This window comes from Oncorhynchus gorbuscha, linkage group LG13 (assembly GCF_021184085.1).
Source record: "Oncorhynchus gorbuscha isolate QuinsamMale2020 ecotype Even-year linkage group LG13, OgorEven_v1.0, whole genome shotgun sequence".
Lineage (NCBI taxonomy): Eukaryota > Metazoa > Chordata > Actinopteri > Salmoniformes > Salmonidae > Oncorhynchus > Oncorhynchus gorbuscha.
Genome location: NC_060185.1, coordinates 32,613,745 through 32,631,901, shown reverse-complemented (window position 1 = coordinate 32,631,901; position 18,157 = coordinate 32,613,745). Strand labels below are relative to the sequence as shown.

General features: G+C 46.3%; 1 protein-coding gene across 3 annotated transcripts in view; it reads left to right on the top strand.

Moving 5' to 3' along the window:
• LOC123992728 (replication protein A 70 kDa DNA-binding subunit-like) overlaps positions 1 to 12,171 on the top strand; it is a 42,122-nt gene extending 29,951 nt beyond the window's left edge. For 2 of the 3 annotated variants that reach the window (XM_046294188.1, XM_046294187.1), the window contains 4 exons: positions 815 to 991; positions 2,195 to 2,302; positions 4,708 to 4,794; positions 11,247 to 12,171. In XM_046294188.1, the coding sequence (XP_046150144.1) occupies positions 815 to 991; positions 2,195 to 2,302; positions 4,708 to 4,794; positions 11,247 to 11,354 (480 nt within the window). In that variant the 3' untranslated portion in view covers positions 11,355 to 12,171. The remainder of the gene's footprint in view (positions 1 to 814; positions 992 to 2,194; positions 2,303 to 4,707; positions 4,795 to 11,246) is intronic. The other variant, XM_046294189.1, reaches the window with a different exon arrangement.
• Positions 12,172 to 18,157: the final 5,986 nt, after the last annotated feature.

The window sequence follows — 18,157 nt, the reverse complement described above, 5'->3', positions numbered from 1 at the left end:
GTGGAGGTGTCTGCTCCTCTCTCCCCTTCAACGTGACCCTGTTCTCACCTCACTTGGTCTCTGTCACCTCATTGTCACATGGTGACGAGCAGTAGAGGGGGAGAGAGATTCCACCTGTCTGTGGCAGAAAGGCGTATGAAGTGGTGGGTGGGGGTATAGAAAGGGAGCTCTACAACGTGTTGACAGAACGAGAGGCAACCCTGTTGTTGACACTGAGTCGCGTCATTATGTTGCTCCCTCCCACAGCCCTTTCTGTCCGTCTCCATTTATATATTTCAGTTCTCAGCCCTGGGAAATTCTCAGCAGGTGCTTGCTGCACTCCGACAGGCTAGGAAATATTCTGAAAGGCTGTTTATGTATATTGGGGTTATAAACTTTGCATATGCCCTATAACAAAAAGATGAGGCAGCCTGCCTTTGCAGTTGTGTGTTTTGGAGCTATGCTATGCAGACTGCGGTTGGATTGTTCTTTTTGCATCCCGCTGCAGTAATGTTTCTCTTTTAATAGAGTTTGAATATTGTAGTAGATGTTCTTTAATGCTTATTAGTTGTTAGTTCTGTGCCGTGTAATGTCATGAACCTTATGTAGAAATCATAGACCAAACCTGCACATTACAATATGGCCTGCCACAAAACATCTACATTTGAAAAGGATTGGCTGAATGATTCTCGTGTGGTTGTGTCCGTCCGGGTGGGCGGACTCCTTCAGCTGCAGGTATAGCAGTATGATCTTCCACAAAACATGTGAAGTGTACACTTTTTAAAAGGACTAAGAAGTATACTCAGTAATGTTGGCTGTGTCTCTCTCTCTCCAGGCAGACTACTTCAGCTGCATCGCCACCATAGTGTACATCCGTAAGGAGAACTGTCTGTACCAGGCGTGCCCTAGTCAGGACTGCAATAAGAAGGTGGTGGACCAGCAGAATGGCATGTTCCGCTGTGAGAAGTGTGACAAAGAGTTCCCTAACTTCAAGTACCGACTCATCCTCTCTGTGAGTGGCTCAGCTCTGTCTAAACCCTCTGTCTTTCTGGATGGATTCAGAACGCAGTCAGAGGACCCACACACACGCTGTGTCCCACTCTGCCACCCTATTCACCCTCACTGTGACTGCCCGCTCCTGACCCTTTCCCCTAGGCCTCTATTCATTCTCCTCCTCACAGGACCCTTGGTGGGGCTGTGTCTGCTGTGGCCGTGTGTGTCTTCCTCTGGGGGACTTGTATACTGCCTCTCATTACACTGCCTCTTGTGCTTTTTCTCTGGCATGCACACTTTCGCTTTCTGTCTTCCTCCCTCCTTTCACTCTTCTCGCTTGTCTTCACACCCCTTACTTTCTTTCACTCTCTCCTTCCTTCTGGGCACAGTTTTCCCCTCTTCTCCCAGGACTCCAGCCAGTCTTCCCCTGTCGTTCTACTTCTCTGACGGTCCTCAACTCTCCCCGTCGGATCTCTTTACACTCATGTTTGAAGATTATTTAAGGCCATTTTGTTCTCGCTGCTGCAGGTGTTAAATAGTGGCCGGCTATTTCAGATTCATGTTTTGTTTTGTTGGAAATCAGGATTATGTTGAGTTAATTGCTCTATTTCCCCCCCATCAATGTTGAGGCATTTTTTTCTCTGCTTGTTAAAAATAGCAGCATTAAAATACTACCTCAATTAGTCAGCAAATGAGCTCTTGCAGCCAGACATCTAAAATAAGCTGCTTTTCTATTGTTTTGCACCTCTCGTCAGTCAGCATATTGCTTCTCTTCACAGAACTGGAACATAAGCTGGGAATATGCTACCACTGCGCGCAGCTCTCATCACACGTACACCTTGGTTCTGCTTGTGCCCAATGGAGAGTTCTAGAATAATGATTTCCCAGGAGTATAAACTTGTGCAATCGACAATACATTGAATATTCAGCATCAACGTGACATCATTAACAATAATAAACCAAAGTATCAAATCCCTGAGAAGCCTACATTTTTAATAGACTGAATGCATTCCAAATGGAACCCTATTCCCCATGTGCCCATTGCACTCCTGCAATGTGCCCAGGGCCCATTGCACTCCTGTCAAAAGTGGTGCTCTATGAAGATAATAGGGTGCTATTTATGTTGCAACCCATGATCATTAAAGCCCAGATGACCTTTGACTTTCCAAAGTACTCACTCCTAACATGAATCTGTCTCTCTGTTCCTCCTTCTGTCCTGCAGGCCAACATAGCAGACTACGGGGACAACCAGTGGGTGACCTGCTTTCAGGAGAGTGCTGAAGCCATTTTGGGACAGAACGCTGCTTACCTAGGGCAGCTCAAGGACTCGGTGAGCCTGCCTGCCTGTCTCCCTCTCTTCCCGTCTGTCTGCCTGTCTGTCTGCCCACCTGTCACACTCTCTGCCCGCCTGTCCCCTGCCTGTCCGTCTGCCTCCCCGCCTGTCCGTCTGCCTCCCCGCCTGTCCGTCTGCCTCCCCGCCTGTCCGACTGCCTCCCCGCCTGTCCGACTGCCTGTCCGTCTGCCTCCCCGCCTGTCCGTCTGCCTCCCCGCCTGTCCGTCTGCCTCCCCGCCTGTCCGTCTGCCTCCCCGCCTGTCCGTCTGCCTCCCCGCCTGTCCGTCTGCCTGTCCGTCTGCCTCCCCGCCTGTCCGTCTGCCTCCCCGCCTGCCCGCCCGTCTGCCTCCCCGCCTGTCCGTCTCCCCGCCTGCCCGCCCGTCTGTCTCCCCGCCTGCCCGCCCGTCTGTCTCCCCGCCTGCCCGCCCGTCTGTCTCCCCGCCCGCCCGTCTGTCTCCCCGCCTGCCCGCCCGTCTGTCTCCCCGCCTGCCCGCCCGTCTGTCTCCCCGCCTGCCCGCCCGTCTGTCTCCCCGCCTGCCCGCCCGTCTGTCTCCCCGCCTGCCCGCCCGTCTGTCTCCCCGCCTGCCTGCCTGCCCGTCTGTCTCCCTGCCTGCCCGTCTGTCTCCCCGCCTGCCTGCCTGCCCGTCTGTCTCCCCGCCTCCCTGCCCGTCTGTCTGCCCGCCCGTCTGTCTCCCCGCCTGCCTGCCCGCCCGTCTGTCTCCCCGCCTGCCTGCCTGCCCGTCTGTCTCCCCGCCTGCCTGCCTGCCCGTCTGTCTCCCCGCCTGCCTGCCTGCCCGTCTGTCTCCCCGCCTGCCTGCCTGCCCGTCTGTCTCCCCGCCTGCCTGCCTGCCCGTCTGTCTCCCCGCCTGCCTGCCTGCCCGTCTGTCTCCCCGCCTGCCTGCCTGCCCGTCTGTCTCCCCGCCTGCCTGCCTGCCCGTCTGTCTCCCCGCCTGCCTGCCCGTCTGTCTCCCCGCCTGCCTGCCTGCCCGTCTGTCTCCCCGCCTGCCTGCCCGTCTGTCTCCCCGCCTGCCCGCCTGCCTGCCCGTCTGTCTCCCCGCCTGCCCGCCTGCCTGCCCGTCTGTCTCCCCGCCTGCCTGCCTGCCCGTCTGTCTCCCCGCCTGCCTGCCCGTCTGTCTCCCCGCCTGCCTGCCCGTCTGTCTGCCCGCCTGCCTGCCCGTCTGTCTCCCCGCCTGCCTGCCCGTCTGTCTCCCCCTGCCTGCCTGCCTGCCCGTCTGCCCGTCTGTCTCCCCGCCTGCCTGCCTGCCTGCCCGTCTGTCTCCCCGCCTGCCTGCCTGCCCGTCTGTCTCCCCGCCTGCCTGCCCGTCTGTCTCCCCGCCTGCCTGCCCGCCTGCCCGTCTGTCTCCCCGCCTGCCTGCCCGTCTGTCTCCCCGCCTGCCTCCCCGCCTGCCTGCCCGTCTGTCTCCCCGCCTGCCTGCCCGTCTGTCTCCCCGCCTGCCTGCCCGTCTGTCTCCCCGCCTGCCTGCCCGTCTGTCTCCCCGCCTGCCTGCCCGTCTGTCTCCCCGCCTGCCTGCCCGTCTGTCTCCCCGCCTGCCTGCCCGTCTGTCTCCCCGCCTGCCTGCCCGTCTGTCTCCCCGCCTGCCTGCCCGTCTGTCTCCCCGCCTGCCCGTCTGTCTCCCCGCCTGCCCGTCTGTCTCCCCGCCTGCCCGTCTGTCTCCCCGCCTGCCCGTCTGTCTCCCCGCCTGCCCGTCTGTCTCCCCGCCTGCCTGTCCGCCCGCCTGCCCGTCTGTCTGCCCGTCTGTCTCCCCGCCTGCCCGTCTGTCTCCCCGCCTGCCCGTCTGTCTCCCCGCCTGCCCGTCTGTCTGCCCGTCTGCCTGTCCGTCTGTCTCCCCGTCTGCCTCCCCGTCTGTCTCCCCGCCTGCTCCCCGCCTGCCCGCCCGTCTGTCTCCCCGCCTGCCCGCCCGTCTGTCTCCCCGCCTGCCCGCCCGTCTGTCTCCCCGCCTGCCCGCCCGTCTGTCTCCCCGCCTGCCCGCCCGTCTGTCTCCCCGCCTGCCCGCCCGCCTGTCCCCCTGTCTTTCTCCTTCTCTGTCTGGTTCAAAGCCTGGCCTGAGGAAATGGCCTAGGGGAGGTGCTGAACCCCAGGCACGGTCTCATCTAGCCTGTCCCTGCAAGCCTAAACAGGTTGCTGTGCCGTGTTGTCTCTGTAGGCCCTCACACAGCCTCTATAACCCAAGGACTTCTATTGAAATAATCATAATAAGTGTTTTTTTTTTAACAAATAATGTTGCGCTACATTATTATTATTTTATTTTTTAATTAGATGGAAAACGGCTTTGATTTAGAACCAGCCATCTTGATTAAAACAATGGCTTTTTAATGGAAACGAGCAAGTTTCTGATTGTCATTCATGTTAAATTGATCCCATTTTGTTCATTTTCATGCAGAATGAAGCTGCCTTCGAGGAGATCTTTCAGCAGGCCAACTTCCACACGTTCGTTTTCCGTAACAGAGTCAAGCTGGAGACCTACAATGTAAGTAGTGTCTGACAGATATGGGATTTTGGGATCCAATACCATGCTTTTTTTTGGGAGGCAAAGTAGGCTATACCTGTTCCAATTTCAGACGTGATATGTCTCTTCAAAGATACATTTGAATGTGATTTCTTACAATCCAAAAACAAACATTATTAAGTGAACAGAAGTACTCAGATTAGCATGTTTTTGTTCATCATTTGTCAATATCGGTGGTATAAAGACCAATATGATAGATCTAAAATAGAGGGGGAAAAGCCCAATATCAGCTGATTTTAATCAGTCAACCGATATATTGATTTGACTCTAAATGTATAAAATGACAGACATCAGGCTTGGACGGTATCCAGATTGCCATACCATATTCAGTAATACCGACACTGAAAACAAGGGACACTCTTTTCAAACCCCACTGATACTCTGTAATCCAAAGGTTAGCAATTCTAGCAAGTACATGTGAAATCCTGTAGAAAATGCTAACTAAATGCTAATGAGCACATTGCAAACATTTTGTACAGAGTCTGACTTAAACTATACAAGTAAGTTTGCTGCACGCACAAAACAAATATTAGCTAGCAAGGCTCTTGATCCAGGAGTGGATTCTCTGCTGTTACCAAGCGAGTGCTTGATTTTGGAAGAAGCTAAACAGATGGATAGCTAACTAGCTACTAAATTAGCAAACCAAATGCACAACTGCAGAGCATTTAGCACATTTTAGACAGTTAACTTAATAGTTCTAAGATATTTAGCTGGCAGATATTTAGTTGTGAGTTCTGTAACTAGATCACTTGGCGCGTGCTACACGACAAGGCTGCGGTCTCTTGTCATTGTGTTGTAATAATGTAACAGGTGAAATGTAGAATGCAGTGTTCTTCATCTCCTAACGTATTACACAAATTGAATGCAGATATTTACTTTAAAAGGTAGCAACACATGTTCAACTGTATTAAATAAATAAATAAATGATCCATGCTATTGGCAGTATTGAAAAACCATCATGTGGCTTTTTCCTAATGCCCGGGTATACTGCCCAAGCCTAACAGACATTTATTACTTCATATCAGAGCGTGTTTCCAACAATGAGGTAGAGGTTGTCTGGTTCCATTCCAGTCATCTGGATGGGAGGAAAAAGAACCCAGACACACATCTTGTTCAGAGGTTTGACAGAATGCCAATTTATTGAAATCAGTATGTAAACAGCTTCTTTCTATGTTCAGCTCTGTGTGACACTCCTATTCCAATTGGCCTGACAAATATCAGCATTTGGCTGTGGCATTTCTCCTTCTATTGGTTGAATTGCCTCTTCTCTCCTCTTCTTCCATCCCTTCGTCTGTGGATAGAGACCACAGAATAGAACAGACGGTGGGTTTTCTTGACACGACAGCTCGTTTTCAGGGGCTGTGTGAAAGGTGCACACAGATTAGTTGTGGTCACCCTCTCCTGGAAGCTACACAGATGGCACCTTGTTTTGAGGGCACAGCATAAAATAATTGATTGGTTTGGGACTGAGAGCAGGAAGAGTTGGAACTCTGCCAGGGAGGCCTATTAACAACAGAAGAGTAGAGACCACTGTCTGTCACAACGTGTGTGTGTGTGAGAACACACTCAGCTCAGCCTCGGCAGCTTACAGGAAGGAGCCTGCTGTTTCAAGGATGTCCTGTCCATTGCCTCAAGCAAATGTTTCCTTAAAACATACCTGGGCATTCTGCTGCAAGCCAATTTTCCTTGAGAGGAAAAATAATCTGTTTTTCTTACTTTGAGTCGAGTAGCTAGGTTGTAGAGCATGTTTTCTGATGTAGGATGAACAGTGTAAGGGTCTCATATTGACATTAGGGCTGGGAATATAGCATATGGTTAATGACTCATACAAATACAGTTAATAACTCATACCAATACTTTACTAGACATGAGTACTATAGCATCATATGGTTATAACCTCTCTGGGATATGTGTCCCACCTGGCCAAAAGCCAGGGAAAATGCAGAGGGCCATTTTCAAATAAATTACTATAAAAATCAAACTTTCATTAAATCACACATGCAAATTAAAGCTACACTTGTTGTGAATCCAGCCAACATGTCAGATTTCAAAAAGGCTTTTCGGCAAAAGCAAACGATGCTATTATCTGAGGATAGTATCTCCATAAACAAAGAGAGAAACCATATTTCAACCCTGCAGGCGCGACACAAAACGCAGAAATAAAAATATAATTCATGCCTTACCTTTGACGAGCTTCTTTTGTTGGCACTCCAATATGACCCATAAACATCACAAATGGTCCTTTTTGTTTGATTAACTCCGTCGATATATATCCAAAATGTCAATTTATTTGGCACGTTTGATCCAGATAAACACCGGTTCCAACTTACACAACGTGACTACAAAATATCTCAAAAGTTACCTGTAAACTTTGCCGAAAATATTTCAAACTACTTTTGTAATACAACTTTAGGTATTTCTTTACGTAAATAATAGATAAAATTGAAGACTGGATGATCTGTATTCAATACAGGAAGAAAACAAACTGTAGCTAGCTTTCTAGTCACTCGCCTCTTATCTAACAGTACACTTCAAGTGACCCTCGTTCAAGATGGCTGTACCTCTTCATTACACAAAGGAATAACCTCAACCAATTTCTAAAGACTGTTGACCTCCAGTGGAAGCGGTAGGAACTGCAAGAATGTCCCAATGAAAATCCATTGAGAAGAGTTACATCAACAACAACAAAAATCTGAATGGTTTGTCCCTGGGGTTTCGCCTGCTAAATAAGTTCTGTTATACTCACAGACATGATTCAGACAGTTTTAGAAACATGAGTGTTTTCTATCCATCTACTAATAATATGCATTTCTTTACTCAAGAAGCAGTTTGCATCAGTCATTTGAGATTGTATAATGCAGAATTAGATGAGAAAACAAAGTCGCTGTCAGCACTTCCAGAGGTGACCTTGTAGCTACCTACCTGCTGCTCTGACCACAGACAGACTACCAGAGACATGATATTGTGTTGATGGAAAAGATGCAGCTTAGCCATGTCTGCTGACAATATATGTGATAATTGTGTGAGGAATCAGGTGGTGAGAGAAGCCTAGTTTATAAATAACACTGATTAGCCTATACGTGATCGTAACCCAGCTGTAACTTTGTACAGTGCTCTTATTCCCTCCCCCAAGCTCTCACTTTTCTCTCTTGGTCCAGACAGTTTAGTCCTTGTAACTTGTTTAGTCTGTTTCCAGTGCTTGGTTGTCTGGGTCTCAAGTGGTTGTCTGGGGGACATTGGAGAAAAGAGAGCACATCGGACATAAAACCATGTTAAGTTCTCAAATAGATGTCTGCCTTCCATCCATTTCCAACCCATGACAGGCCGAGCCCAGTGCAGTAGTACTACGAAAGAAGAAGCAGAGAAGTGCTGTGGATTTGCATAGCAAGCAGCAGTCTGATTCTCCTCGCTTTGCCCACATAAATCCTGCCCTTCTGGCAAGATGTGACCAACACTAATCGCTTGACAAACTCTGTCACACTCGCTTGTGGAGCTGCAGTGCAGTGTGTGTGTGTGTGTGTATGTATGTATGTATGTATGTATGTATGTATGTATGTATGTATGTATGTATGTATGTATGTATGTGTGTGTGTGTGTGTGTGTGTGTGTGTGTGTGTGTGTGTGTGTGTGTGTGTGTGTGTGTGTGTGTGTGTGTGTGTGTGTGTATGTATGTATGTGTGTGTGTGTGTGTGTGTGTGTGTGTGTGTGTGTGTGTGTGTGTGACCTGAGAGACCTGTGTGTGAGAGGAGTGTGTGTGTGTGTGTGTGTGTGTACCTGAGAGACCTGTGTGTGAGAGGAGTGTGCTCTGGGGGAAGAAAAGGGAGGTGAGGGTGAGTTGGGGGACTAAAGCAGAGTGACGAGAGAGGAAGTTACTCATTAGATGGTAGAAAATGACGAGGGACCATTTCCAGACCACCCTTCGTCTCTGCTGCTGTGAGCCGTTGCACACAGGATGAAAAGACTGAAGCCCTTTTCATGTGTGATTTGGTTAGTCAGGTTTCTGCTCCCACTATCTACCATAGCAACGCTGGCACACTTAGTACTATTAACGAAAGGTCTCATCGCAACTGCACTGTGTATCTGTGGGGTGTGTCTGCACTTTGTAGGGATGCTGGGCAGCTTATGAAACAAGCTTCCCCCTATTGTCAGGACAGTGGAAGTCCCCACCCATCTTTTGAAAACGTCTGAAACCCTACCTCTTTAAAGAGTATCTTAAATATATCCCACAGTGATTTCCCCCCCCCCCCCCCCCCCCGCCACACTGTCAGCATGTAAACCGAGGTGGGGGCAGCACAGGACTGACACTACACCGCAGCCCTGTCAGGACCGCTGTCTTCGGGCTAGTGTCTACACCTGCTGCGACCAACAGACCTCTGCTAGAGATGAGGACGTATCTGCTGTAGTCTAGTTCATGGAGTGGACTTCTTCTATGAACAGTCACAATGCAACCATGGTTACATCATTCTTGTTTCTTACTGTAGAAATGAGAAGATATCCATTGCAACTAGCACTTCAATTCAATGAACAGGGAATAATTAAACCATGGTTCAATCATTTTTGGTCTGTAAAAATATTACAGTAATAACTAGTATTGTAAACGGGAGGTACTCAGTGGACCACAGGCTGCAGATGTCTGCAGAAGTCAAACCCCACATGGCTGAGGTCATCCACTGAACCATAACGTTACTGTATACCTTCTCACGCGTTCCATCTGGCCCTCGTTAGAGGCAGATAGGAGAGTGTGAATGAACATCCAGACTGCATAAATAGCTTTTTAGCTGAACCTAATGGAGTGAGTGCAGCGTAACCACAGGGCAGCTCGTAACCACAGGGCAGCTCGTAACCACAGGGCAGCTCGTAACCACAGGGCAGCTCGTAACCACAGGGCAGCTCGTAACCACGGGGCAGATCGTAACCACAGGGCAGATCGTAACCACAGGGCAGATCGTAACCACAGGGCAGATGGTCCTTTTTAATCCCATGTGAGAGAGAGGAGTGCTACAACATCTCTTCTTCCTACAACACCCCCATTTCCTTCAGTCACGCACCCTATGACACCCTCCCTCACCCCGCTCTGCACCTTGCCCCGCCACCTGCACATACATTAGCACAGCCAAGAACAATGCTCACCCTGCTCAGGAAATGGGTATTTCTCCCCTGAGAAAATTCTAGATCAGCAATTGTTTGCAGCGTTTTGATCTTTTGTGTTCACTGTGTACAATTATCATTTTATCAGCAGCATAACTATTACCCTAGCCTGAGGATTGTTCTGTAGAGATCTGCAAAAAGAGAGTGACTGTAGTATGGTGATGACTGTCGAATCTAACCTTCTGCTGGGTCGCATTCATTATCCACCTTAAACAGAAGAGAACTGACAAACAGGGAGGGACTACTTGAACCACCAGTCCAATATGAAACACATATTTTAGCTTTCTGTTGGAAAATGTTTTGCTACAGTGTGCACTTATGCCCTGTGTTTTGTAAGGCCTGCTTAGAAGGGTAGGATTCCCTCTTATTGAGGGGACAAGAAGAGCGGGCTTGTTTTCTCTCAGGCTCTAATAAGAGTGAGTCAATTGAAAGGAACATGTATTTTTGACCAGGCTCGATAGGGCTCTGGTCAAAACTAGTGCAGTATGTAGGGAAATGGGAATAGGGTGTCATTTGGGACGTAGCCGGTGACTGTAGCCACCTCTTTAAAGAGTGATGTACCAGGTGGATGACCTTATCTACTCTAGACAGATGCGGAGGTGGCGAGAACATTTAAACACTGTCTCTGTCGCAGTGCACAGAGGTTGCATCACCGTCCATTTAAATGCCAGATTTTAAATACAGACTATTGAAATATCACATTTTCTAACGTGTTAGAGAAGTAGGCTAATCTCTCTGGTACCAGGCCGCCTGCCTACTTAGTGCTGCTTTCTCTGGCTGAACCAGTCAGTCACCTGTGCTGAACAAGCTTGTATAACATGCATTTCAGTAAAAGTCCAAACAGACCGTGTAGACCAACAGTTAAAAGCAGCGGGTGTCCAGTCTATTGACCACAGAACCTCTGCTGTCTTGTTCTGTTAATTTGCAAATGATTCTACATGTTGAATGGCCACTGTTCGTTGACACCCAGCAGGTGATCTACTGCACATGGCCGAGGTTTGTGTTGGTTTGTCTTCCCCTCGAACACACTGGGTGCGTCCCAGTAATATACTACTTCCCACAAATCTAAAGCATTGGATTGGTGGAGGCATGGGCTATAGGATTTCCTCCACACTTCTTGTACCAGTCATTTACTTTGAAATCAGTGAAGGGAAGTGAATTAGTTCACACTTTGGGAGGAAGGAGAGATAATTGGGAGGTAGCTAGTGTAGTGAATGGACATTGAGGGGGACATCATGTAACATCTATTCCATGTGTCCCTTTAGGATGAGTCCCGGATCAAGGCCACGGTGATGGAGGTGAAACCTGTGGACCACAAGGAGTACAGCAAGAGACTCATCATGAACATCAGGAAGATGGCTTCCGCCCAATAAGAACGCTCGCTTTGCCCCCTCAGCTACGTTCAAGCTTCGCCCCCTGATCTGCAGCCGCAGCACTTCCCAACCTGCCAGATGGACTGTGAACCAGTCCTAGGTTTAATCCCAAATGGCACCCTATGTAGTGCACTTCTTTTGACCAAAAGTAGTGCACTACATGGGGAATAGGGTGTCATTTCAGACGTAACTGAAGTGTTACTATTCTATACTTTTTATTTAGCTGTGTCCATGTACCTCTGTTACTCTGTAAGTCACTGAACTTTGAACATTAACTATGCTGAATGTACTGGAAGTTTGGTTTTTGTCTTCTTGGCCCAACCAGTAATCTTGAGAGAGTGCTGCTGGGGCAGGATTATATCTCTCTGTGTTATGGTGATGGGTGGGGGGTGACTTCCGAAACTGCTGACATTTTGGTTTGTGGATTAAATGGAGGGAGGGATGAATGGTGCCTGGGATGGGACAGTCTTAACCACAGAAATCATAGCTGTGTGGTCTGTCTTAAGTCAGCTGTTATTGCATGGGTGTTTTGTATACGCAGAGGGGTCTGTACTGTAGCTAGCACTCTGTCACTCGCTCCCACCATCACTTTGCCTGGACCTACCCATCCCTGATAAGAGCAGTGATTTTCTAACTCTCACACACAGCAAGCAGAATGCAGGAAATGCACTGTACTGTATTTATGTAGATACATGGTTTTTTTTTTTCAGTACCTCTTAAGTTAGAATATTTCAGACAGCAATAATTGGCATTTTTCTTTACATCGATTTGGTCAGTTGATTACATAAAAATAAACCTGTTTGTGACCAAAAGTCAAGGAGTTGTCAGGTGTGTTTTTTAATGAATGTTTTCTGCTTTGTTCTGTTGACGTCTGAATAAAGGGCCCAGTTTAATGTGATGTGTTAGAATGCTCGGCTGGAGTGTAGCCAGATAAATATGTCTGAGTGTAACCATGTTGTACAGCAGGCAGGTTAACCAGGTCTCAGCCCATTTAAAGATCAGGCAGTGGGGTGGGGGCCATGGGACAGGTCTGGAGCCTTCATCTTTGTTGCTGCATTTTTAAAAGAATTATTCAGTAGCTGGCTCACAGTGCTCTCTGGACACATCCCAAATGCTACCTTATTCGCTTTACAGTGCACTAGAGCCCATAAGGTTTTGGTCCAAAGTAGTGTACTATATAGGGAATAGGGTGCCAATTGGGACAAACATCAATCTCCAGAGGTGGAGCTCAGATGTGCCACTGATACCCTCCTGCAGTCTTGACTTCCATGTTGTATTAAAGCAGAACATCAGTAAAGCTCTTCTTCCCCATTTTTCTTCTGATAACCATCGCGTTTCCACTGAACGCTGCATCTTCGGCCCATTGTGTATAGCTGAGATGGATTAAAGCTGTCTTCCCGCTGTTCAAAATGTTGTTCTTTTTAGCTGTGCCTCATTGCTTGAGTTTGTCTTTGTGTCTCCCTCCCCCACCTCTCAAACTGACACCCTCTGCTTCTTTATGTGGTGATTTCCCCCAGGAAGACTTCCTAGAGGTTTCCTCTATATAACGCCGCTGTTGTCATTTGTTGGCTGGGATGGCTGTTGTATTTTGGCTCTGAAGATAACTGGTGTCAAAGCCGAGCGGATCGGTTTGTGAATTCCCCCCCTCCCCCCACCCCACACACTCTCGGCCTGTCAGTCACACATGTAACGATGGAAATAACCTCTGGGCTCAGTGAGAGGTGAGCCAATGATTGTCGCTGAGCTCAAACACTTAATTCCATGACGCACTCACACGTTTTGGGGGAGGCAAGTCTATCACATAAATAGTTCTTACATCCTGCATGTAGACTACTAATTTAAAACATGGTGTTTTACGAATAATATCACTTCATTCAAGCTTATCCTGAGGAGTCGTCACAAGATGCCAGCCTTTTACACCTAGCTAAATGATTTCTTTCCCATTTCCTTTATGCCATGCAGACTTCCAATTAGATAGAACATTCGATTTTAATGCACTTTCACAATTGATTTTACACTTGTTAGCATGACACATATTGGCTGACACATTCAATTAAACTGAATTACATTTCTGTGTAATAATCAGAATTCGTTCCCACTCAACTATTACCTTGAAAACAGATGGGTGTTACAGATGGGGACCTGGGGGTTGGCAGGTGAGCTACAGTGGGTATGAGAAGTATTCACCCCCCTTGGATTTCTTCACATTTTGTATTACAAAGTGGGATTCAAATGGATTTAATTTAATGATCTACACAAAATGCTCTAATTTCAAAGTGGAAGATAAAAAATTATAATCAGATTAATGAAAAATAAAATACTAAGATACCTTTTATTATATAATTATTCACCCCCCGAGTCAATACAATTTAGAAACACCTTTGGCAGCGATTAGTGACTTGAGAGAATTGGGTAAGTCTAAGAGCTTTGCACACATGGATTTTGCAATATTTATACTTACCAATTATTATTTTCAAATGTATTTAAACTCTCAAGATGTTTGGGATTATGGTTAGACAGCAGTTGTCAAATCTTGCCATTGTTTTTCAAGCAGATTTAAGTCAAAAATGTAACTTGGCAACTCATGAACAGACACTGTCATCTTGGTAAGCAACTCCAGTGTAGATTTGGCCTTGTGTTGTAGGTTATTGTAGTGCTGAAAGGTGAATTCACCCCTGTGTCTGGTGGAAAGCAGACTGAAGCTGGTTGTCCTCTTGGATTTTTCCTGTGCTTAGCTCTAACCAGTTTATTTTTATCCTGCAAAACTCCCCAGTCTTTTTGCAATGTCAAGCATACCCACCATCATGCTTCAAAATAAGGAGGCAGTTACTCCGTGATGTTGGATTTGCCCAAAATAAAAAGTGTGTTCCTTTGCCATCTTTTTTGCAGTATTACTTGTGTGCCTTGTTGCACACAGGATGCATGATTTGGAATATTTTTATTCTGTATAATTATATTCTTGTTTTCTCTTTTAGGTCATTATTGTGGAGGCATCCTCAGTTTTTCCAATCACAGCCATTGAACTCTAGCTGTTTTAAAATGACCAATGTCCTCATGGTGACATTCCTGAGCAGTTTCCTTCCTGTCCTGCATCTCAGTTCAGAAGGACAGCTGCATCTCTGATGTGTCTCTGGGTGGTTTAATACATCATCCACAGCATCATTATTAACTTGACCGTGCTTATAGAGATGTTCAAATCAAATCACACACCAAAATTGAAGGGGTAGTCATTAAACAATTGTGTGAACCCCTATTTCACACAGAATGAGTCCATGAGTCCAGTCCGTAGCTTATGTGATTTGTTTGGCCAAATTTTACTAATAAACTAATTTAGCCTAAACAAAGGGGGTGAATACTTATACAGCGACCATATTTTTGTTGTTTCATTTGTATTTGTAGAAATGTGTAGAATTTTCATTTAACTTTGCCATTATGGAATATTTTGTGTAGATCAATGACAACAAAAATCACAATGAAATCTATTTCAATCCCACTTTGTACGGCAACAAAATGTGCACAATCCAAGGGGGTGAATACATATTATACCCACTGTAGGTGGAGAAATCACAATCCAAGGGGGTGAATACATATTATACCCACTGTAGGTGGAGAAATCACAATCAGTCGGGCCTCAATGTACTGTAGTGTAAATCAGTCTTTCAATTGAATGAATGAATAAATAAAAAACTATATTGAAGCCCATAGGAAGGAGTTGGAAACAGGACTGTACAGACAAACAAGCATCAGACTTGGGATCAGAGGACATTCCCAGATCTCACCCTGAAAACGGATGTCTGAATAGTACAGTAGGGGGAGGATCTTCTTAATCTATATGAAATATGCTCCTAGATGCTACACTACTGTTAAAGTATATATATCTGCTAAGACGTCAAGTCTCTATTGAACAGGTCAGACAGATGAGTAGAACCAAAATGGCTGCTTCTGGCTCCCTGGGGCATGGCATCCCCTACGCTCCACTTGCAGGGTTCAGAATACCTAGTAGTTCTATCTAAACCTGGTTAAGACCTCAAACCTCTCTGATTACCTTGAAGGCATGTACCGTCTTGCCCTCCTGACTGTGACAAGGCTGACTTTTATAGATAGTGTGTGCAATGCTCCCAGCCTGGCTAAGCATACTGTGATGGGTGGATAGGATAGTGTTGTAGGGCAGTGCTGTCTGTTATCAACAGCTGCTTGGTGAGAACCTTTGACTGTCAACGTTGGTGCTGCTCATCTGTTTCACTCAGATGGTAAGGAATTTGATGAGTCTCTGTTCTTATAGAGAATTTTGATTTGTGAGATAAATTCTAAATAAGCCGATTTATGTTCCGCACCTGTAGAGGACACTTAAACTGGAGAAATCAGTTGATATGCAGATTTTCTATGCAGTAGATAGAGCACTGTAAACAGTATGAACCTGGTTACCCCTGATGCATTTACAAATATACTGCTTGTAGATTTATGTATTTGTTTTACCTACTTTTAGCTGGCATTAAGTACAACACAAGTGAATATTGTCATGGTTCCCCACCCTCTCTGGTTTCTTAGAAAGATGTTGACAATTTACAGATGTGAGGGGAGCAGTATTGTTATTTATGTATACCAGACACTGAGGGGGGTCCATGTGTTCACGTAGCTAGGGGTTGACGGCTGAAACAGTTTTACACATGCAGTGTCAAACTGGAGCAAGTGTGGGGAGAACGTGAAGAAGAAGACAGGTGTGTGTGTGTGTGTGTGTGTGTGTGTGTGTGTGTGTGTGTGTGTGTGTGTGTGTGTGTGTGTGTGTGTGTGTGTGTGTGTGTGTGTGTGTGTGTGTGTGTGTGTGTGTGTGTGTGTGTGTGTGTGTGTGTGTGTGTGTGTGTGTGTGTGTGTGTGTTTGTGTACGTTCATGTGCACACATTTGTATGTGACTCAGGGGAAAGAATGGTCAGTTTCTGAGACAAGCACTTCAGCATTCATGCTGGGTAAGAAACAATGAACTCTATGTGGAGTCAATGACATATGTTCATAGAAACTGGTGTAATGGGGACATTAGAGAAATACAATCTGCTCTGTGACTGACTGTCCACTCCGTACTGCACCAAACTGGATGGGAAATTTGATCACCGAGTCCAAGGCCCCAATACAAATAATCGGATCATCTATCGGTCTAATCTTACAATGGGTCCATAATTGAGACCCTGAAATGGGGAAATAAAGTAATCTAATCATAATAGACTAACCATGTAACTTTTCGGACAGTGTACTGTATGTATGAGTGAGTATGAGTCAGCTATTGGCTACCATTGTTTTGGTGGTAATTGCACACTGTGAAGCTCTCCATTTGCGTTCATAACTGCAACCTATTCCTATTTAGTGCTCTACTTTTGACCAGAGCCCTGGTCTAAATGAGTGCACTATATACGGATTAGGGCACCATTTGGGACACACAGCTCCAGTCCTTGTTTGTTGTGATGCTCTATGCGTCCTCTCCTCTGGCTCAGCATGTGCCCGGTGAGCCCTGGTGGGTTGGTGATGCATGCTTTGCTGAGCTGTGCTGAGCTGAGGAAGCAGAGCGTTAAGGTCCACAGGCCCCAGTATGGCCCTGACACCATGGAGACAGATGGCCAGGAGGCCCTCTGGGGTGCTGCTGTAATTGTAATGGATGGAGCGCTGTGTTTATCTCTCAAGATTCATGGCCCTGGCTGGTGCCCCTTCGCTAGTACCTAGGGGTGTGTGTGTGCGTGCGTGACTGTGCACGGTGACTCTGTGCCCGTGTGCCCGTCACTAGTACCTGAGGGAGTGTGTGTGTGCACGTATCCCTGTGATTTCTTAAAGGATTTACCCGTGTTAAAAAAATACAGTGGTGGAAAAAGTAACCAATGTCATACTTGAGTAAAAGTAAAGATACCTTCATAGAAAATTACTCAAGTGAATGTCACCCAGTAAAATACTACTTGAGTAAAAGTATTTGGTTTTCAATATACTTAAGTATCAAAAGTAAATGTAATTGCTAAAATATATGTATGAAACATTTAAAATTCCATATATTAAGCAAACCAGTAGCCACAATTTCCTTGTTATTTTTTTATTTACGGATAGCCAGGGGCACATTCCAGAACTCAGAAATCATTTACAAACAATGCATTTGTGTTTAGTGAGTCCGCCAGATCAGAGGCAGTAGGGATGACCAGGGATGTTCTGTGTGTGAATTGGACCATGTTCTGTCCTGCTAAGCATTCAAAATGTAACAAGTACTTTTGGGTGTCAGGGAAAATGTATGGAGTAAGAAGTTCATTATTTTCTTTAAGAATGTAGTGAAGTAAAAGTGAAAGTTGTCCAAAATATAAATAGTAAAGTAATGTACGGATACCCAAAACAACTACTGAAGTAGTATTTGAAAGTATTTTTACATAAGTACTTTACACCACTGGGAAAAAGTATATATATTGGCCATCCACCACCCACCCCTCTCCAAAGGACAAAAGTAACTTTGTTACAAATACATTTTTACATAATGGTACTTTTTTGTATAATATCACATAACATATTTTTATTTTATATACAGATCTGGATTCATGGAATTTTTTAACATTTGGATTCATAGTGCTAAGACAGATGAGGAACCATTACAGCTGAACTTTTACAGATGAGGAACTATTACAGATTAACTACTACAGATGAGGAACTACTACATATGAGGAACTACTACAGATGAGGAATGTCACAGATGAGGAACTACTACAGATGAGGATCTACTACATATGAGGAACTATTACAGATGCAGAACTACTACAGATGAAGAACTACTACATATGTGGAAC